This window comes from Aythya fuligula, chromosome 1, assembly GCF_009819795.1.
Source record: "Aythya fuligula isolate bAytFul2 chromosome 1, bAytFul2.pri, whole genome shotgun sequence".
NCBI lineage: Eukaryota > Metazoa > Chordata > Aves > Anseriformes > Anatidae > Aythya > Aythya fuligula.
In genome coordinates, this window is record NC_045559.1 from 142422321 (window position 1) to 142445906 (window position 23586).

Genomic DNA, 23586 nt, shown 5'->3' on the forward strand with positions numbered 1-23586 from the left:
AGTTTTTTTTTTAAAAAAAAACAAAATGATTTTGAAGTTTGATTTTATTTTATGAAATTTTATTTGGTGTTAATATTTAAAGTGAACTAAGCATCATTTTTGACATGTTGCCTTTGCAAGGGAAGACGATAATCTGCCAATCAGAAATAAAGAATGAGTTCATTTGGAAAAAAAAATAATCTCAGGTATGTCCTCTACATTCATAATTTAGTTCTTATTTTGGGCCAAAATGAGAGAAGAAAAAACAGCTTCACTGTTGCAAGATACTGCTCAAACTAATGTGTGTTGGCAAGTGCAAAAAGAAGCCTTGCACTCTCAGTATCAGTGCCTGTATTTTCAGAAGTTGATATAACATCTTTTGAAACCTTTCCTTTTTTTTTTTTTTTCCCCCAACAGACTGCTTCAGAGAAAAGTGCAAGCAGTACTGGATGTCTGTTTTGCTGTATGCTTAGATTACTAATGTCAAAATCAGTTACCAGATGAAGCTTTTAACAACTGGTGACATTAAATGAACTTTTGGCCTGTTCCACCTGGCCATATGTTTTGTATCACTTTGGGTATGTTTTCCATTCCATATACACTTAAACTAATTCAAGCGAACAAACTGGATATTCATTTGTGTGTTTCAAATACAATTACAAGCTGTTTTATTATTATTATTATTATTATTATTATTATTATTATTATTATTATTATTATTATTATTGTTGTTGTTGTTTGTTCCTTTTTTCTTTTTTGAGAATTAGAATTGGCAGAATTAGAAAGGGTTCGGTCCTGCATGGTCCTCAGATTTTGAGAAACCAGGAGTGTTCAGGAGGTAGAGCTTGGACAATGGGGTTTACAATGGGTCATCAGTAAAGTGGGATAATAAAAAGTAGCCTCTACCAAAGCAAAGTATTTGGAGGAAAAAGAAAACAAGTGAAACTTCAAGCACACATCTTCAGCTGTTTTTTAGGAATAACGTGAAAATTCAGTTAGATGCTAACATTAAGTAAGAATTAGACCAATTCTTTCAAGGTAAATGGATGGGAGTTTGGAATCTTTATTGAAATACGAAGTTCCACCCAGTTCCAACACCCTGCCACAGGCAAGGACACCTCCTACCAGACCAGGTTGCCCAAAGCCCCATCCAACCAGGCCTTGAACACCTCCAGGGATGGGGTATCCACAGCTTCTGTTGGAAACCTGTGCCCCACCACCCTCTAAGTGAAGAATTTCTTCCTAACATCTAATTTAAATCTCCCCTCTTTTAGTTTTAAGCCATTACCCCTTGTCCTATTACTACAGTCCCTGATAATCAGTACACTGAGGATGACAGAAGAGGAACCTGGGTTTTGCCTGCACATGTGGTATGGGACTATTGAATTATAATCAGGTGAATTATAATTCACCCAGTGAGCAAATGCCCTTTTATGATTTCTATAAATATGAATGTTTAATATTTCTTTTTAAATGCATATATATATATATGTGCATATTTAATAACTGTATGAAAAAAATCTATTTTTTATTACTTATATTTTGATGTTCATAGAGATACATATATAAAGTTACATTTCCTAAAGAGATTACAACCTTTGGCTTTGTCTAACTCCAATGCTGTGGTGCTTTAATGATAATATTATCCCGTGACAGTCCAAACCCTTGGCCTGTGATTATTCTGGTGAACTTAATTCCCACATAGAAGCATTTATGATGGTATGCAGTAATCTTTGCTACAGATTATCTAGGTGTAACCCATTCAGTTTGGGAAGGGGGAAGGGGGAGGAGTTGCATCTGTGCAAATTAATCTGTGTGTAAATCAGACTTAAGTCTCTCCAAATTTTGAAGCCAGATTCTGCAATATGGTTTGGGGGGAGCAGATAGGACTGATCTAGTTGCATCCTCAATAAACAGTCATGTGCAAACAGATTCAACAAAACTGTCTTGGAAGTAATGGGAACATAATAGATTAATTTTGTATAAAATAGAGCATAAGCAGAATTATGAAACAAAAACAACCAACCAACCAAACAAACAAAAAAAAACAACAAAAACCAGCTATAACTGATAACTTTTTCAGTTCATTTCTCTATATAGTCTTATCTTCCTGTGAATTTTTCCTTCTGAAACTCTCCTTCCACAGTGCCACAAAGCTTTGTTCCTATGCACACACACACACGCAGCTGTCTTTCTTTTCAGTTGTGCCATTAGTCTGAGAAGCACTCAACATCATTGTTTTAATGAGTTGTTCTTTTATTTGTGTTTTGTTCTACTAAACTTTAACTCTATTCCTTTAAACACATTTGTGAGAAAAATTAAAACATATTCTCAGTTAGTCTCAAATAGTTTCCTTCTGCCTGCAACCAGAATTGTGACAGCTTTTTTTTTTTTTTTTTTTTTTTTTTTCCAAAATGGTAGAAAGAGGATTTCAAATGTTCTCCCTCTTCGATTTGCTCCTTGAGACCCTTACCAATTTAAATGACCATGTGCCTCTTAAATGGAGGTAGAGGGAGTAAACAGAAAACATCAGCTGTTCATGTTCTAAACGACCAAACAGTGGAAGGTCTGCAAAGTGTATGTAATCTTTTCATCATTTATTTATCACAACACAAAGTTAAGACAGATTGCATATATTATAGTTCAAAATCACTGCAATAATGAGACATGTTTATCATAGCGACTTTGTGAAAGCAGGGAAATAGTAATAAGAAATACTTGCAATAAACATTTACCATGACAAACAACTTTGATAGAAGGAAAAAAAAAAAACCACCCACTACATCTTCAGTACACTCTGATGAACTCTCATCTTTCCAACTGGTTAACACATTTTATTATTTTTTTTACTAATCAATTTACAAAAAGCAGTAGTTAGGAGTAGTGCAACAGATGCTGCATTTTGAACTCTCTGTAGTTGTTCTAGGAGGACATGACTCCTGAAAGAAACATTTTCATACATATGTTTTCATATTTTTAAGTGCAGCAAGCTATAGGTATTAAGTGTTTTTTGTTGTTGTTGTTGTTGTTTGTTTCATTTTGTTTTGTTTGCTTGTTTGTTTGCTTTTGTGTGTGTGTGTGGTGAGGAGTGGAAATTCTTACATATATCTATCTGCATTATTATTATTATTATTATTTTATTATTATTATTATTATTATTATTATTTTATAGAAACACTGGTGCAGAATTAGCCAGCTTTCTGCATGGTTGCAGGCAAAACAGTTACACATTAAGCATGCTGCTGTTGCTTCACAAAATACACACACACATTGTATTCACTGTGTGAGTCTATACAAATTCATGTCTGTGGCAGGAGAGAGATGCGAAGCTCTGGATGTTTGTCTACTTTATAAATAATGAAGGTGAACACCTGTCCACTGGTAAATGTAGGAGAAGTGACATTGATATCAGAGCTTTGCCAACCTTTGTAAGCACATGGGAGCTTCAGGGACTGAGCTTGAAATTATTCTTTCTGGGTAAAGAAATAAATTCTCCTCCTAAAATTTTGGTTACAATTAAACTCTAGCCAAGACTAAAGCTTGGTGGATTGCCTTGATGTAGAAGATGATACAGCTTTTCCTCTGGAAAGCTGATGTGAAAGATCTATCTTACATGCATTTTCTCTTCTGAGGAACTTTACTGGAAAGGTGAAAATAGCCTTTTCCATGCTAAACAGAGAGCTAAGAAAAAACTGTTTTGAATAGCAAAGAAAATTTCCACAAACTGATTTTGTTGCTGTTGTTGAAATTCAGAGAAAAGACAGAAATATTTGATACAGTTCAAAGAGGAGAAACTGTACATACATGTATGTATTGTTTGGTCTTCATATGGAAAAGGTGGTTTTGTCTTTACCGTTTGTTTTCTTCTCTTTTCTTTTTCAGAAAGATGGGTTAGCAGAAGGAAAAACAGTAGCTACTCATTGGTAGGAGGGCTGCCCATTTGCTCTGAAAGAAGAGATCATGTGGAAGCACCTTTTTAAGATAGCTTCCAGTCTGACTCTCAAAAAAGATCATCTAACATGATCCTGGGTTTAAACAGAAGATGAATTTGAGGTGATTGCTTGGTTTTTCTGCCCTGAGGTCCCAAGCAGAACTGACCACTGAAAGGAAGAGTAGAAAAATATTCCTGTGCTACAATACAATATTTCATGCCTGAGTAACCATCCAAGAGATATCTCAACTGAGAAAAATTTGCAAGAAATGATTTGACCTGTAATGGAGGGACACTTCTGTGAAACTGCCAGAGGACTTCAGCACAGGGCACCTGGTGTCTCTACTCTCATTTACCTGCGGCAAAGTCCGAAATGAACCACACTTGGACATACAACCTGAGCTTTGATGCTCCTGCAGATCCTGTAGAGCCTAGGGCTGGACTCTCACGAAATGGGCACACAATAGTGGCTGTTTTTCTTGGATTTATCTTGTTTTTTGGTTTCTTGAATAACTTGATTGTCCTCATCCTCTTCTGCAAGTTTAAAACCCTCCGTAACCCAGTCAACATGCTCCTCCTGAATATTAGTATCAGTGACATGTTAGTGTGCATCTCAGGCACTACCCTCAGTTTTGCATCTAACATCCATGGCAAATGGATTGGAGGGGAGCATGGTTGTAGGTGGTATGGATTTGTCAATTCCTGCTTTGGTAAGAGTTCATTGATAATTCTCTTATCCTATTCTTTTCAACACAGGTGCATGAAGCCACTCAATGAGTTAGTTATCTCATGGTGTAAGATAAATAGAAGGATGCTTTGGTTCCCTTGTTACGGTAAACCAAGAGAAATTCATGGCTTAAAACATTTAACTGCAGGCTTTATGAAACATAGAAGAGAGCTGATAAATATTCCTTAACGTATCCTATTTTTGAAATAACTTATTTTTAATAGATTCAAACGTCATCTAGAAAGAGGCAACATACTAGAAGAAGGAGTTTGACTAAGTGAATGAACATACATGGTAGTTCCCTCTTTTTCAGAAAAATCTGTGCCATCAGTAAACAGTTCTTTCTTCCAGTAAACAGTCTGCTTCCATCACAAACAAAGCCTCATGAAAATACTCCATTTGCCATTTGCAATTATCTATTGATCTATAACATGAATTCCCTTTTGTCCCAGATAATGACAGTTTTCATCATTAGATGCTTTCTGTTCTTCCCCAAAGCAAAATCTTTATTTTAAAATTACATGATGCACATTCAATAACAAATTAACTTACAGGAATAGATGTCAGATATACTCAAAACGTTCATCAAAGTTAAACAGTCTCTCTGCATTCGTCTTCTGTCCAGATAAAACTTTTCCTGCAACAAGCTTTTGTAGTGTTAGATTTAAATTTTTAACTTAAAATAATTGTGTTAATTATTTACAAAAATAAAGAAAAGATAAAACAGAAAGAAAAAGCACAGTCAGAGGGCAGGTTTTGTCCCTTCAAGTTGATCCATCACTTTTATAATTACATTGCCAAGCAGTGAGCCTTTGTGCATTTATTCCTATATTCAAAAAAGATTTTCCAAGGCAAGACATAAACTGTCCTGTGGGTACAACAACTAGACATGATCCTATGCTCACCTAGACTGGGGGACCCAGTTCCTTTTGCTCTGTGTTCTTGCTTTGGTGGCCTCCAGGCCACCAGGACAGGTCTGAGCACATCCTTTTTTCTTCTCCCCCTCTGAGGTTGAGGTGCATCTCATACCAGTGCTTTATCCTGAGCAGCACTCCCACGGCCCTTGAAGTAGAATCAGGCTGTGAATCCAAACACACGTTTTCCAACTGACTTACAAACTCTTGCTATTTCTAACAATGTGCTTTCCTCTGGTGCCCTTCATTTCCTCAAACTTGTGCTGCACTATTGACAGTTATCTCAGCCTAGCAGCTTCCTCTGGGAAGCTGCTGCTATGTCTAAAGTGACCTCTCAGGAGTTAGCAGTGTTGTATGATATAAAAGCATAGGCTTTGGTAATCCAAAAACAGACCCCATTATCAACAACACACTTTTTGTTTGTTTGTTTGTTTGTTGTTTTTTTTTTGTTTGCTTCCTTTGGGGGGGGGATGGTTTATCTATCTATCTATTTAATTATTTATTTATAAATTTGTGCAGATCAGAAAAACATATCTTTTCCTTCCGTGTTTCCTTTCCATTTTTGTGAGTCATTAATGCGATGAGATAGTCTACTGGTCCATGTTGTCTGAAACTTTAGCATACAGCTTTCTCACTGCAACTTTGAAGAAATGTATTCACATAAGATGCACAGGGTTTTGAATACATTCACCAGGCCTCTGCTACCGTGTCTTCATAACATTAACTTCATAACAGAGATGAATAATTCAGTCACTAGTCTTCTCAGGGAGAAAACAGGTAGGACTGGATTTTCTCCATCCTTTGATTTACCTTTGTTGTTTTTTTTTATTAATGGGATGCAAAGATTTTATTTGAAGAGAGGAGAAAAAAGGTATGTGTTTAAGGGAGGAGAAAAAATGTTATGTGTTTAAGGGATGAGGAAAAAAAATATGTTGATGGTGCCTTTTGAGCTTGTTGGCTTCTGTCAGAATACCTGTGTTATTGTGGAATTAAAACAGCAAATGGGTCAGCTTCTCATGAGGTGACTTGCTTGTGGAATGGTTCTTCAGGTCTACTGTATAAATCAGGTGGATGGAAGAACAGCAGGCTTCCATTCTGCAGTGACACTTGTGCCCATGCAAGAGGTTCCAGTACAGTTCCTAAAATTGGTTAGATCATCAAAGAACAAGCAAGCAGACAAAAACATAAAGCCCAGAATGCTAAAGTTGACTTCAGCTTCCCTGACTGGCTCTACTATCAACAGTGTGTCCTGGGTGGCTGGGACAGCTTGACCACTGGCAAGGTTTGAACTGTGCACATGGAAACTTTTCCTAAGAGTGTTAAAAACATTCTTTTGCAATTCCATTTGGAAAGTCTTACAACACTCACAATATTTGTTAATATTTTTCTTTTACTTTTATGACTGTGTATAAAGGGTATACTGAAGAAGTTTGCCTGCAAAACTATAACTAAAAATGTTCACTGGAAAATAAAATGAATAAACATGAGTAAAAGCATAGAATAGTAGCAGGTGGCTTAACATTTAGATGTCTCCATCTGCAGTTAAATACCATTGTTCATCTGCTTTCTTGAAATGATATAATCCAAAATGTGTTAAAGAAAAATGTAGGTATAGAGTAAGTTGGCAGCATTTCAGTTCTTTACAGCACTTGAAAACAAAATTCCCAGGTGTGTGATTTTTGTTGCATTCCATGTGTGCATTGAGCATCATAGACTGAACAGGGACATGTTAAATGGAATGGTTAATTTTTTTACAGACTTTGAGATCTTATTGATAAGGGGGTGGTGAGAACAACATCTCATTCATTGTAGAATTTTTTTCTTTGTCTTCCATGGACTTTAGAAAAACTGTATACAATTTACAAAACTGATTCAGGAGCTCTAGAGGAGAAAAAGTATATTCTATATGGTAAAGTGGTTGTTTAAGATCTCACTGATTGATACCTTGTAGTTACCAAAGAAAAGAAAATTACTGAAGAAAAGAAAGTTAGAAAGTTATTTGTCAGCAAGAGAGTTTTTTGACACTTTTGTTGACTAGTTTAGATCACAGCCTTCCTCCTGACTGCTATGAATGCCTTGTGAGTGGCAAAGTGGATTAGATTTATAAACATAATTGCAAGAACTACAAGGACTACAAAGTAATGGCTACGATATTAAAGGCTACAATATAAAAGGAACATATATGAGCAAATAAATGACAAAACTATATAGACTGGGTGGAGAGGGTTTATTTGTGCTGTTTACACTTTTTCTGCAATCCCTTACACTCCTTTGTGCCTTGAGTCTGATTTTGGCTTGCCAAAGCTAAGAGCAATTGCCCTAATGCTCATGATCCATAAGAAAGATGTGTTGTAGGAAAGCTAATTAAGAAATGAAGTTTGACATCAAGCTCTGTAAGAGTAAACCCTTTAAAATATTTATTTATTTATTTATTCACCTCACAGGACAGAAGTCTGTCCTACTAGGATAAAAAACTTCATTGTAGAACCAGAATTTCAAATTATGTTACAGTAAGTTCACTGGCTTCAGTAGAATTTAACTCTCCAGTAACAAATGAAGGTATAGTACCATTTTTTAATTTTTCTTTCTAAAACACATAGTAATGTTGCTGATGATGATAAACCTGCAACCTTTAATATTTTCCTAAACCATAAAGGAGTCTGTAGTGGGTAACTAAGCTTTATGACTTGGCAAATATTTGATGATATGTAAAACACACCTACGCCAACTTCAAAATGTAAGAACATTTTAAAAAGTAATTTGACTTTTAAAGGGCTTCTGCAAAGGACTGATTTTTTCATAGCTGTTTTGCTGCCTTACACATTGTTTTGTGATGCTATGAAAAACACCTTCTTCCTGTCTAAAATTCAATTGAGAGTGAAGGTCTTATCCCCCAGGTCTATAGCCTGGAGGATACTTAGGAAACAGCCAGTGAATGTAGGAAGATGAGTTTGTTTCAAATGCAAATGCATGGCCATAGATCACTCATTTTGTTTGAAGTGCCTTTTCTCTTTTAAAATCACATAACTATTTCCCTGGGAAGTGATCCAGAAAGTGGGCCTAATTCTCTTCCCAGCAAAATCAACAGAGCAATGGACATTAATGTTGCTTACTGTGGAATCGAGCCGCATGGTGTTTACTGGGTAATTCATTGCCTACCCCAGGCACTTAAAAATCATGAACCAAAACCCAGTACCAGGAGGTTCCTATGAGCACAATGGAAAAAATATAGAGAAGGTGTAGGTGTTTTATTTATTTGCTTGCTGTTTTCCACACCTCTATTTTATGATTTCAAATCATTCTCTGAAAGCAAATGGTTTAGAAAATAATAGACAGTGCAGATGCTGATCAATGAGCATGTAATGTGGATTTTAAGGAGAACAGTAAATATCATGAGACTTGCTATAACAGCATAAGAGCTGTTGGGACTTCATATGAAGAGCATAAAGGATGGAGTTAGGGAAGGAACAATGTGGGCTGTTTCTGTCGTAAATGGCTTTCCCCTGGTGCTTGTGCCTGTTTGCAGCTCCATCAACTAGGTCACTGCAGTGGAAACTGCACGTCACAGAGTTGGGGAAATGGATGTATTTGCTAAATTTACTCCTGTTACCCACCACTTAGCCACAGTTTGACAGGCTCATGGTTATACATTTAAGCAAACATTCATGTTTGCAGGGGACACAAGGACAGGACGGACACATTTTTCCCAAATGAACTGAGTAAACTTTGCAAGCAGGCTGAAATAAAAACTGTTAAATATATCACTGAAAGATTAGGCATTAGATTTTAATTTAAGAAAAACACAATATTTAGTAAAACACTCACAAAGAGACCATATATGCACAAACTGATATTGCATCCTAAAATTGTTTGTCATGCAACTTTGACCACCTCTCACATACTCTCTCCAACGCCCTATTATACACTTCAGATCTCTGGACAGATGAAAACTTTAAGAAACATTTCATCTTTTCCCAATATATTTGCACTAATGTAAACTTTCCAAAGTTGTAGGGAAGGCAGTATTTCAGTGTGGATAACTTCTGAAGTTCATTTTCAAAATTGCTATGTAATGCCATATCAGGATTAAATATTAAGTAGATTAATTAATGTAGGACAGATGGTGACTTCTCCAGCCCAGGGAATCCAACATTAGATTCTGAGGCTGTACAGTTTTGAAGTACATCTCTAAAAATTTTTGTTTGTTTGTTACTTTTGAGCTCTTTGTTCATGTTTGAAGGTGTCTGCTGATTGTTTTCTTTCTTCCTCAGCCTTTGTGGTAACTAAAAGCTGTGTGATTTGAGGTCACATCTTCCATGCGGTAACATGTCCTTGTCCTGTGTGCAAGAGAGGGCTCCACTCTTAAACTTGTTCTAACTTAAGTAGAGTGTGTGTATATATCTTTATGACCACTGATGAACCAAAGTCCTATCTAAATGAGGGCTTTAGTCTTTTCAAAAAACCCATACTACCCAACTATGTAAGCAAACAATCTATTCAGTCACATTAAAGCAGTTATTGATTTATTCCCCTGTAAGCTGCCAGAGAATACATTAAATGAGAAACTGGGCTGCTCATGGTTTTGTTTTAAAGTTCAGTTTCCCTGTGACCTTAAACAAATAATTTTCTTCTTAATCTTTTGCCTTGATTTTATATGCTGTGTCTTAAACACACTTCACTAAACTAAAGTACTTTGAGTATAAACATGTAATATATTGTAAGCTTTCAGCTCATGAGATGCAATTGAGAAATTGAGATCCCAAGTGAAGTGAATGGCTTTTCTGTGAGAATGAATATGATGGTTTTGTTTGTTTGCTTGTTTGTTTTCCCAGGGGTGAAAACATAATCTTCCTTGACTTGATTCTGCAAGAGCTCAAGACTGAAGTTGTCTGAGCCCTTATAGAGTAAATTCTCATGTCCCAGTGTGAAATACTCTTAGCAGCTCCTTGCTTGGCTCATGAATGTGGATAGCTCTTTTTCCAAGTGGGCTTAGAATGGGATTTAAAGTAGTATTCCTATAAATAAAATTGTCAGGAAGCACCACTTATCAGTAATGTTTAAGGAAACTTAGTTCTCCATCAGAACTCAAAAAAGTTCTGTATTTTAAATGAGTAGACTTTGTTGTGCTTGTAATCAACAGGACCTATGCAAACTTTTCTAGGTAGTTCTTTTCTGTTTGATATCAGAAATTTTTTGCTGTTTCAAAGAGAGGGGCTAAGAAAAGTTTGCCTAATAAACTGGAAGGCATAAAATGTGCTTACAGTTCCTTTATCTAAAAAAAAAAAGGACAAACAATATCATTAATTAAGGGGTTTTACTGATTTTAGTATAATATTTCAACTGATGATTGGTTAGAAACTTTTCTGCATAATTTCAGGCATCTGATATTCATTAGGCTGTATAGTAAATGGAAACACAAAAGTACTTATTCAGGAGATATGTAATCTGAATTCCTCTTTGGCATCCCCTCTCTCAGAAACTGAAATTAGGCTGTCAGTCTTTTTATTAAAATAATTAATAAATGAGGTAACCACATATTAATAAATACAATTCTAAGAGACATATTTACATGGAAACATGAAATGCCGAAGACCTTAGAGATGGATGGGAATCATCTAACTGAAAACAAGTATTTCCCAATCACTCAGTCTTCTTTCATAAGAAATAATAAAAAAAAATTTGCACAGTCAGCGTACAAATTGTCTGACATACTTCAGATACGGTCCTTAGGGTGATATAAGCTGTGTCTTAGAAGTGACTCTGTCTCCACTAGCTTTGAAAGGAGCCAAGGATCACAAGATCAGAGGTGGATATTTGCTCTGTACCTCCCTGCAGCCATGAAATGACCCTTACCGCTAAAGTGCTTATTGTTTCTTATGGCTTTATGCCATTTTCTTACTTTTTTTTTTTTTTTTTATAATTTCCTTCTCAGTTCAGTGTTCCTTTCCTGAATGTTGAGCTTATTTCCTAGTTTATTTCTAGTTTCTCTGGGCATTAAACACCATCCATGTTGAAATCACTAGTTGCCCAAGAATGAATATTTGGAAAACATTTGTCATGTTTCTATGAAGAGGTGCCCAAATCTCCTTTCAGAACTTGGCCACACATTCATCATGCAGGGAACATGCTGTCTGCTCTGCCTACAGATAATTTGTATTGTTTTATTTTTTAAAATTTTTATTTTATTTTTTATTTTTTTATTTATTTTATTTTTAATGCAATTTGAGAACTTGAAGCAGAGAGTCAGACCCAGCAAAAATTGTAGAGAACCAATTAAAGAAGACACCATCACATGCATAGAAAGTGTCTGTATTACCAGGAATGGTTCCTTCTCCCTCCCTTGGACTAGGCAGCCCCAGCTCTGCACCAGCTCAACACCTGCCTGCAGTAGGAGCTTGATGTGCATCAGAATCCTTTCTTTTCCCTCCGTCTCTCCCTTTCAGCCTTCAGCACAGAGCAAATACAAGCACGTGGCTCAAACAGGAGCCGAAGTGTGCTCTGAACAGGTCACTGATCCCTGGTGGCCCTTCAACATGCACCAGCAGGCACACGTAGATTGAGTCATCATGCTCTCCCTTAACTGCCACAGCTAATATTTTCCACTGCTATGTTTTGTTGTGTGATAATCTACAGGCTATTCACCTAATGTCTGACCAAAAAACAGACAATAAAAACCATGCAGAGATTTCAACAATGAAGGGTGGACAGGAGTTTGTGTGTGTGTCCCTGGGAGGAGGGCCAGAAAAATAGCAGAATTCTCTAGGGCAATTGATAACTTCCTTGGTAGCTTGTACACATAGTCATCAGTTGTCCATATGATGCCAACTTCTGTTCTGGAAGAAACACTCTGCCCATGCCCAAAGTCTGTTTCTGTGTGTGTGCAAGTGACTTCAAATATCTGCCTATGTTTAAGACTTTATCAAGCAACCATACCTGTGGTTCAGTTGCATATTTTTAGTTCTGGTACATGGCTCTACATAATAATCATGTATTACAGAATATTAAGAACTTTTTGCAAGACAAGATACAAAATAAAATCACTTTACATAGAGACCTGGAAAGGGCTTAAATTGAAAAAAAAAAATTAAAATAAAATAAAATATCAGACCTTGCAAAATGATTCTGATGATGAAATGAGTCTAAAAGGTCAGGGCTGTAAGCTGTGTTAGAAATGATGGAAGAGCATTTCTGTTAGATACGTTTAATCATGTGCATTTGCAGACCCTGTTCCCTAATCCTATGTCACAGCATTAACCCAGACCATGCCGTGCCTGCTGTTATATTTCTATCACTGCAAGAAAAAAACAGAAACTAACTGTGTCTGTAGTCAGGACACATCCATGTGAAGAAATATGTTATTAAAATATATATGTTATGACTGGAGTACTGCAATGCCTGGCTATAAGCTCTTTAGAAGGGACAGGCAGCACAGAAGGGGTGGTGGTGTGGCTCTCTATATTAGAGAGTCTTTCGAGGTTGTAGAACTCGAGGCTGGGAATGACAAGGTCGAGTCCCTTTGGGTTAGGATCGGCAGGGACAACAAGGCTAGTGTCCTGGTCGGGGTCTGCTATAGACCGCCGAACCAGGATGAGGAGACGGATGAGGAGTTCTACAGGCAGCTGACAGAAGTTGCAAAATCATCAGCTTTTGTACTCGTGGGGGACTTCAACTTCCCTGACATATCCTGGAAGCATAACACAGCCCTGAGAAAGCAGTCTAGGAGGTTTCTGGAGAGCATGGAAGACAGCTTCCTGACGCAGCTGGTTAGTGAACCTACCAGGGGTGGTGCCCCGCTAGACCTTCTATTCACAAACAGAGAAGGACTGGTGGAGGATGTGATTGTCGGGAGCTGTCTTGGGCAGAGTGACCACGAAATGGTGGAGTTCACTATTCTTAGCGAGGCCAGGAAGGGGACCAGTGAAACCGCTGTATTGGACTTTCAGAGGGCTGACTTTGAGCTGCTCAGGACACTAGTTGGTGGAGTCCCTTGGGAGGCGGTTCTGAAGGGCAGAGGGGTCCAGGAAGGCTGGGCGCTCTTCAAGAGGGAAATCTTAATGGCGCAGGAACGGTCTGTCCCCACGTGCCCAAAGATGAGCTGGCGGTGAAGAAGACCAGCCTGGCTCAACAGAGAATTGTGGCTTGATCTTAGGAGAAAAAAGAGGGTTTATAATCTTTGGAAAAGTGGGCAGGACACTAGGGAGGACTATAAGGATGTAGCGAGGCTGTGCAGGGACAAAATTAGGAAGGCCAAAGCTCATGTGGAGCTCAATCTGCCTACTGCCGTTAAAGATAACAAAAAACGTTTCTATAAATACATCAACACAAAAAGGAGGACTAAGGAGAATCTCCATCCTTTACTGGATGCGGGGGGAAACTTAGTTACAAGAGATAAGGAAAAGGCAGAGGTGCTCAATGCCTTCTTTGCCTCAGTCTTTAGCAGCAATACCGGTTGTTCACTGGATACCCAGTACCCTGAGCTGGTGGAAGGGGATGGGGAGCAGGATGTGGCCCTCACTATCCATGAAGAACTGGTTGGTGACCTGCTACGGCACTTGGATGTGCACAAGTTGATGGGGCCGGATGGGATCCACCCAAGGGTACTGAGAGAACTGGCAGAGGAGCTGGCCAAGCCACTGTCCATCGTTTATCAGCAGTCCTGGCGATCAGGGGAGGTCCCAGTTGACTGGCGGCTAGCAAATGTGACGCCCATCTACAAGAAGGGCCGGAGGGCAGACGCGGGAAACTACAAGCCTGTCAATTTGACCTCAGTGCCAGGGAAGCTCATGGAGCAGATCCTCCTGAGAGTCATCATGCAGCACTTGCAGGGCAAGCAGGCGATCGGGCCTAGTCAGCATGGGTTTATGAAAGGCAGATCCTGCTTGACAAACCTGATCTCCTTCTATGACAAAGTGACGTGCTGGGTGGATGAGGGAAAGGCTGTGGATGTGGTCTACCTTGACTTCAGCAAGGCTTTTGACACCGTCTCCCACAGCATTCTCCTCAAGAAACTGGCTGCTCTTGGCTTGGACTGGTGCACGCTTCGTTGGGTTAGAAACTGGCTGGATAGCTGGGCCCAAAGAGTCGTGGTGAATGGAGCCAAGTCCAGTTGGAGGCCAGTCACTAGTGGCATCCCCCAGGGCTCGGTGCTGGGGCCGGTCCTCTTTAATATCTTCATCGATGATCTGGACGAGGGCATTGAGTGCACCCTCAGTAAGTTTGCAGATGACACCAAGTTAGGTGCGTGTGTCGATCTGCTTGAGGGTAGGAAAGCTCTGCAGGAGGATCTGGATAGGCTGCACCGATGGGCTGAGGTCAACTGCATGAAGTTCAACAAGGCCAAGTGCCGGGTCCTGCACCTGGGGCACAATAACCCCAAGCAGAGCTACAGGCTGGGAGATGAGTGGTTGGAGAGCTGCCAGGCAGAGAAGGACCTGGGAGTGATGGTGGATAGTCGGCTGAATATGAGCCAGCAGTGTGCTCAGGTGGCCAAGAAGGCCAACAGCATCCTGGCTTGTATCAGGAACAGTGTGACCAGCAGGGCTAGGGAGGTGATCGTCCCCCTGTACTCAGCTCTGGTGAGGCCGCACCTCGAGTACTGTGTTCAGTTTTGGGCCCCTCACTACAAGAAGAACATTGAGGTGCTTGAGCGGGTTCAGAGAAGGGCGACGAAGCTGGTGAGGGGCCTGGAGAACAAGTCCTACGAGGAGCGGCTGAGGGAGCTGGGCTTGTTCAGCCTGGAGAAGAGGAGGCTCAAGGGCGACCTTATTGCTCTCTATAGGTACCTCAAGGGAGGCTGTAGTGAGGTGGGGGTTGGCCTGTTCTCCCACATGCCTGGTGACAGGACGAGGAGGAATGGGCTTAAGTTGAGCCAGGGGAGTTTTAGGTTAGATGTTAGGAAGAACTTCTTTACTGAAAGGGTTGTGAGGCATTGGAACAGGCTGCCCAGGGAAGTGGTGGAGTCCCCATCCCTGGAAGTCTTCAAAAGACGTTTAGATGTAGAGCTTAGGGATATGGTTTAGTGGGGACTGCTAGCGTTAGGTCAGAGGTTGGACTCGATGATCTTGAGGTCTCTTCCAACCTAGAAATTCTGTGATTCTGTGATTCTGTGAAAATGTATATGGTTTTCTTGTCCCTCGGTAAAATAAAATAAACCTGAGCCCAGTAAATAAACAGTGGTCACTCAGAACAAAACTACATTGGAGAACACTGGACTTTGCTTGTGACAGACTGTTGAATCATACTTTATTTAACTATGTATTTAATAATCTTGGTAACTCTTAAGACCATCTGCATGCTGCCAGACCTAAATTCAATATTTTTTGTTAAAACTTGAACTTCCCTTGTAGTCCTGCAATCTACCAGAGAGAGGATATTATCTCCAGATTTTTAAATCCAAGTTATAGAGCTAGTGGCTTTTTCTTAACAGATGACATATTTTCTACGGCACTTTCTTTTATAAAGCATTTAAGCAGAATACTACATCTTCCATTCTAGTACAGGAATTGGTAACTACTGGATTTTCAGTGATAAAACAATTGATAAACATTTGTTGGCATAGTTCAAAATAATGACATAGTAATAAATGATAACTAGCAATTTCATATTTTTTTTCTCCATTTTTCTCAGCTGTGGCCAATACTTTGCTTTAAAGTAATCACCTTTTCTTTTTCTATTAGTGTCTGCCACTTTTGTGATTAAGAATATCTATTAAGATGAAAAAATAATTTGTGGTAGTTTGTGAAAAGATTGTGCTGATATTGAAAAAAAAAAAAAAAAGGTTTTTTGAAAGCAGGAGCTATCCTGTTCAGATTTGCATTTTTCTAGGGATCAACAATATCTGCAAAGATGTTTTTGAAAGCAGATATTCAGTAAATGTCTAATAAGTTAATAAACTACAGCCTCTATTGATTTACAGACCACTTATTGTTTCTGGTGATTTCACAGCTAAAATGACTCACTACTTAAATGAACCAAATGTCTCATATTGCTGGAAGGTGTTTTTTGTTTTTGCTTTATAATATTATTTTCCCCCAGACTACTAAGTCAAAATGTCCTCTGGCTGCTGTAAATTTTTCCATAATTGATACTGGCAGGATGAATGCTTGAGATTTGCAAACAACAAATGTAAGGGAGCATCACTCCAGGTAGCAGCCACTACCTTTACTCACTGTTATTCTTAGAACAGAATGTAGTGGAATAGTTCAGTTGGAAGGGACATATAAAGATCATCAAGTCCAACTGCCTGACCATTTCAGGGCTAGACAAAAATTAAAGCATATTATCAAGGCGTGATCCAAGTGCCTATTGAACTGACAGGCATGGAGCTTCAAACATCTCTGTAGCAAGCCTGTTCCAGTGTTTGATCAAACTCATAATAGACAAATCTTTCCTAATGCCCAGTCTGAACCTCACTTGACACAGCTTTGTGCCATTCCCACATGTCCTGACACTTGTGCCCAGGGAGAAGAGACTGGCACCTCCCTCTGTTCTTCCCTTCCTCAGGACATTGCAGAGAGTGCTGAGGTCACCCCTCAGCCAGTTCTTCAAACTATGGAGTCTCCGTGTGCTTTGACTCCTGAGTGGTTTGGAACCTCTCTCCCTCCCTGTTCTGTGCTGGCTTAGTGTGGATCATCACCAGATGAGAGGGTGTTCCCCTATACAAGAGTGAAGCCTTAGGTTCAGAGTAGGTGCCTGACTCCCCTGAGCAGCATCTTTAAACTGCTGTGTTATACCACTGAAAAACTTCACATGCTTCAGCTGAAGGTTTCTCATGCCAGCTATCAGCCTCAGGCTAAATTTCAGTGGGCAATTTCAGCTAATGACTTTTCCACAAATGTGGCAAAATTACATTATTTCTTCTGCTTTTAGTTTCTTAAGCCCATTTCATGTACTGCCGCCAGTACATTGGAAGTATCAGCCTATGACCAGTTACAAGCTTTTGGTTTTCATCATGAAAGTATAGCAGCTACAATGAAAAAGACTAATAAATCACTGGGGTAAGATGTTAATTTACATATATTCCATAGTTTTTTTTCTGTTCACCACCTGTTAATTTTATAGTTTAGTTTATTTTTATTGTATTTTCTGTCTTCTTTTTTTTCCCTATTATTATTTTTTTTCTATTGGTTTCAGTAATGCTGTCCAGAGCAGAAATAATGGATAACTTTCTAATGGAAGAAAAGATCAAATGTGCAGTCTTCAAATGAGTCAATGGGCAGAAATCAGTTTAATTGAATTATCTTCATAGAGGTTTGTTAGATTAAAATCTATTCAAGACCACATGACTAAGAAAAAGGAAAAACAAAAAAACAAACAAACCACCCTGAGTTGATTGTGTAAATTTTTCATAAGAAATAGTCTGATCATCTCTAAACATAACATCCACATAAAACTTTGTTTAGATTAGGACTCTAATAATTTCTAAGGTTCAAAACAATTAATTCATATAAGTTTCATTTTGACTGATAAATCTCTAAATGTTGTCCAAGCCTAATACTCCGAGATAGTACTGAAATTGCATGCTAACATCTGGCAAGATTTGCTTTGAGCTAAGAAATGGTATGAATTTTACAAAAACAGAGATAATCCCCTTTAATTTGTATTTACAAAAATTTCAGAATACACAATGGTTGGATATTGTTGAGTCTTCTTTAGACTTAATTTTTATATGTGCAAGCACACTGCAACATTATCGTTTGCCAAATTTACAGTTTGTGGGTAATTTCTGTTCTGCACTCTGACTGTTTATGAAGTTACCAGGGGACCTCTTTATACTGACACATTTAATCACCCTAATGAATTGATGCAAGCTGCATGGGCACTGCACAGCAGGCAGAATGAGGCCAAGCATACTGGGTCGAGGAAACTACACTGTGAGCAGGAGGCTGATCAAGGTCCCTTTGGTTGATCCACCTCTACCTAGGTGCATGCTCAGTAGGATTTCATTAGAAAGAGTACCAGGGCAGGAAATAGGGTGGCAAATTACAAACTCTGCCTCTTAAGGGAAATATGGAGTATCTACATGACATGTGAAGGTGCATTATGAATATATTCTGTACACGACTTCCAGTGCACAAAACAGCTCTTCTCCACACAAGTCTGTGTAACAGGTCCAAAAAGTGCTCAATATTATCAAAACCATGTTTTTTGTTTTTTGTTTTTTTGTTTTTTTGGTTTTTTTGCTACTTTTTTGGTCTGCTGACTTTTCAGGGAAAGAACATCTGGCAGCACAAGAGGACTGCAGTCCAGCAACAGCTACATGAGGATGTTGAGGATTGTTTTACTGGGTATATTTCCTAAAATGGATAGTGCATTTCTATCTAAAATCCTTGTGAGAGGCAAAGACAGAGGAATAAGATGAAAGGCTGCCAGATAAATATGCCAGTCAGGATTTAAATGGGCTTTTTCTAATTGTTAGAAAGCAGGTTATGAGGCAAGACAAAGCCACGGCTTAATATTCTTTGTGATAAAAGCAGAAAGTAGACATACCACCATCTGGTTTCCTCCATATAGCCTTTTTTTCTCTATTGGTCAGTTCATCAAGGACTGTTTAATAAGGAATTTGAGGATGAGAAAAAGTAGGAGCTTTCTAAGTGTTAATATCTTCTTTGGGGCTGGGGGCACTCAAGCCTTTGGGAAATTAATATTAATAGTAGAACAAGCAAGTAGTGATCCCTTAGTATTCTGTAATTATTTCTTCCTATTAATGTAATTACTAAATACTAGTAGTGCCTTGCAAAAGAGTGTTTATATCCATGTTAATCATTTGCCACGGTTGCACAGCCAAACTTCTACAATTCTAAACTTAAAGTTACGGTAACTTTCAGCACCCAACAACAATTTTGCCAGTAGACAGTCCCAGCAGCGTGTGATTTGTGGTGTAGGGACCTCATGCCTGAGGTGGTACTGTTGAGTCTTCCTGGATTTATCACCCAGACTGAATGTTCTTTGGAACCCTGCAAAATGTTGGTATTCACGATATAATGCATCAAGGAGTTCCACACACCAGCCATGTACTGTGCAAAATAAAGTGCCCTTTCCTGTTCATTTATTCTGAGGCTGCAACATGATATTTCATTTGAAAATCCAATTCTCATATTGTGAGAAACACTAAATAATCAACCCTCATCCACCTTTTCATGTTCTCTATTCTTTTCTCAATTTTCCTTTTCTATCAATCCCTGATGTTTACTTTTCTAAATGCCACTGAGCGTTGGTGCTTAGTAGAAGTAGTTTTCATAAAGTTCTCAGTCATAACTCTCTTTCCAGAGCAGTAAGTCAGTCAGAAACAATCACTGAGTGTTTAAAGCTAGTACAGTTTTTCTCCGCATATGGCAGTTTACATCAGCATAGCACTTCATCTGTTCAGTGACTCAGCTTCATGAGGTTGTTCTCCAGTACTTCACAGTCAGCTTTGTTGATTTTGAGTTATTTAGCACAGTATAATCAACAAACTTCACTCTTGACCACCTTTTTCAGATCATTTATTAATATGATGAATAACACAGTGCCTTGCACTGATCCATAGGGGATTTTTCTGGTGAACATTTTCCATTGGAAAAAAAAAAAATTATTATTTTCTCCTGTTCTTTATTTCCTGGCTCTAATCAATTACTTATCCTGTGAGAATCTGTTATTGCAATGCAGCTTACTATCCTTAAGAGCCTTTGGGCTAGTCAAAGCTTTATGGAAATCCAAGTAGGCTTTATCAAATGTATAAACCCTGACTACATGACACTGTCAAAGATCTTTAATAAATTATTCAGGCTTGGCTTCTGACCAAGATAGCCGTGACAGCTTGTCCCAGATTGTTATTCCTCTGTATGTCCACTACTGTGTTCTCTAGAGTAATGTCTATCAATCTATCCAGTGTTGCAGAATGGACTTGTTGGTTGGATTAAATCTGCTGGAAAGGGTTTCTGTCTGCATCAGTTACAAATCGCTTCTTAATGGATGTAGTAAAAGATTTCCTTTTCTGAGGTCCTTCTGTAGGTTAAGGACTGGAGAATACTGCTTCTACTCACTGTACATCCTTCTGGTAGCAAAGCCATCTTGGATAGAGATGGGAGCAGCCTTCTCCCCTAGTCTTATTTCCCATCTCTGTAGCACATGAGGTTGTTGGCCTGTAATAATCCACAAGAAACTCTTGGCTAAAAGCTGTGTAGAGTCTAGTCTACATATTTTCACTCTGCATCCATATTGGCAGATATATCACCAGTTATTGACTTGCTCATAACTAGTTATTGCAAAAAGCAATTTGACCACTAAACTTTATGAAAACAACTCAGAGAAGTAAATATTTTTACGGTGTTCAATCTCTAGGAATGATAGCTGACCAAAACAAAAAAAGATCAATCAATCAATCAAACAAACAAAAATTTTAGAATCATTAAAATTTTCTAGAAATGTAACTTTGATACTAAAAATAAGTGGGTGCATTCAGTGAAAAAGCAAAAGTTTGTGTGAAGGAAACTGGGTGAGCGTGCTTTGGTGAAAGCTTGGCTTCCTGACTGGCATAAGACACTATAATTTCACCTCTTAGTTAACTTAGTGCTATATCCTGTATATACACAAACCCTAAATTTACATACTTCATGTTACATCTGTGGAGATGCTTAGCATTAATGAATGTCTCAGGGTGTTCCCGTTTGGAAAGCAAAGGAGCACCCCTGGCAGGAGATGGCGGAGGTCCTGCTGAGCAGCTTGGGCAGGGATGTGGATCTGCTGCTTTGTACCTGAGTGCCCTGAGAACATCCCCGTGCTACGGCAGCACTGTAGGCATCCCTGCTTCCCACGTGCACAACAGCCACCCTAAACTTTTCCTGAAAAGTTGCTGTACAGGAGCTCCATCTAGTGCTGACAACGTTTTTTATTCTGACTCCCAAAGGCAGGTGGATAAGTACACTCACATGGAGGCAGCCAGTTTAGGAGGCTGAATTTGCAAATGCTCACCCTGCTTTCCGGAATCAAAGGGATCCTGCATAACATATGGAAACTGAGATTGAAATTAATATTGGTGTTTTTTGTTGTTGTTTGCTTGTTTGCTTTTGTACTGCTGGTATCATTGGGATGCAAAAGGGAATTCTATTTAAGCCACTGGAAATAAATTGTTGTTTGGTTGATGGACAGGCATGTTAATAGCACAAAAGCATAGTACTGCCCAGAATTAAGATCACCATTAATGTACAACATGCACACATTTAAAAATTCAGTAACAGAGGAAATAAAGAAAAAAAGATGAGGTAATTCTTCTCTATTAAAAATAATGCATACTCTCTATACTGAAGATATCACCAAAGGCAAAAAGAAGGACATATCATACAAAGGAGGAAACAGAGAAATGCTTGCTGAGAAAAGATCAGGAAAGGCTTACTAAACAGGGCCAGTAACGTTTCCTGTTAGATTTGTCCCAGCAGGCTTGGATGCAGCAGTGGTTTCTTTCAAGCACCAGAGTTGAACTGTTACTCACATTACTGATAAGCAGGAAGAGGATTCTTCAAGGAAGAGAAAGATTGCCTACTCTATTGGACTCATGAATGCAAGTCATATAGGCAAAAGAAAACAAATTATTGCATGTATTAAATAAATAACTATTGATTTATTTACTTATATTCAGAGTGAAATGTTGATATTTGAAGTGGCCTGTATTATGAAAGACTAAAAAGGCAGCATTTAAAAACTGGCTGCAACTGCCAATGTGTAGCACTTGTGGGAAATATTTTTGATGTTTTATTCTATGTTTATAACAGAAATTATTAATAGGAATATCCAATTATAGCCAATTATGTTTTGGAAGCACATTCCATTCTCAGCTGCTTCTGTGAGTTATAAAATGTCAACGTGATTTGTTTATTTACTAAAGTGTAGGTGGTGAACTGTAAAGTTCAAACTAGTCAGGCTAGTACTGGTTAGCCATCCACTAAGGCCAATTCAGTTTGAGTCTATTTATCTTTGCTCTGGAAAGTCTTCTGTGTTCATCAGCGTTTCTTTCTAACTCTGGAAATCTTTGGAATCTTCTACTAAAATCTGTCAGCAGATAGAGTTTGGCCCATAAAACAAGTATAATCTGTTTTCTTTAGGAGGAAAAAAGAAATAGTAGATAATATACTGGCAGCCAGAAGGCAAGAAACAGTAGCCACTTATGTCTTCCACACTCCAGACCTGTTTGCCTTCCCTCTGAATGTTTGGTTTTGCTCCTCTTCTCTTCTCTCAGGAAAGGAAAAACAAACAAAAACAAAAACCAACACCCAAACTCGATTAAAAATGTAATTTGCAAAAATCCATACTCACAAGCCCTTCTTTCAGTACTATATTAACGGTTGGACTTGATGATCTTAGAGTTTCTTTCCAACCTAAATGATTCTAGTATTATATACTTATCCACCAGCCTTAGCAACTGTGGAAGTTGATAGCAGGCTCTGTTAGTTGAGCTGTTTGTTACACACACACACACACACACAAAATAATAAATAAATAAATAAAATAAAACTTTCAAAGTCTTGCTGGAGATTATATTTGAGATAGAGAGGTTTTTCCTTATCTTCACGATAAGAATGAATGGTATGTTATAACACTCAGAGGTAGAAAGCACAATAAAATAAAATAAGTTTTGTTCCTTCTCCCTCCCCCACCCCCCCTTCTTTTTTTCCCCTTTATGATATGCCTCGATAACTTCTGAGTTTTTGGAAAAGCACATCTGCTCTGGGGAGGCCAATTTTCAGGTCAACAAATGTTGAACCCCTCTTGGCCCTCTCCCCATTTCTGCCCAGTGATTCAGCTTCAGGAATATTCTGCTTTTTATCATTATAATATTATTTCCTTACCTATAAGAAGGTCTTTGATGGATGCAACTGCTGCAGTGGAAATTACTATATTTCTGTGGAAGAAATACTTTGATCTTTATGGTACGCAGAGATCAGTAGTTTTGCTTATTAGTATTAATGTAACTAGTACATAAAAGGTGGAAACACAAGTGATAGAAAAGCTTGTTCCATGTGCAATCTCATGAAGTCTCTGATTCTGTAGCAGCTGTTATG

The 23586-nt window shown here is 38.5% G+C and overlaps 1 protein-coding gene across 1 annotated transcript in view; it reads left to right on the top strand.

Moving 5' to 3' along the window:
* Positions 1 to 4283: 4283 nt before the first annotated feature.
* LOC116497826 (opsin-3-like) overlaps positions 4284 to 23586 on the top strand; it is a 60062-nt gene continuing 40759 nt past the window's right edge. The window contains exon 1 of the mRNA XM_032201813.1: positions 4284 to 4620. Coding sequence (XP_032057704.1) covers positions 4284 to 4620 — 337 coding nt within the window. The remainder of the gene's footprint in view (positions 4621 to 23586) is intronic.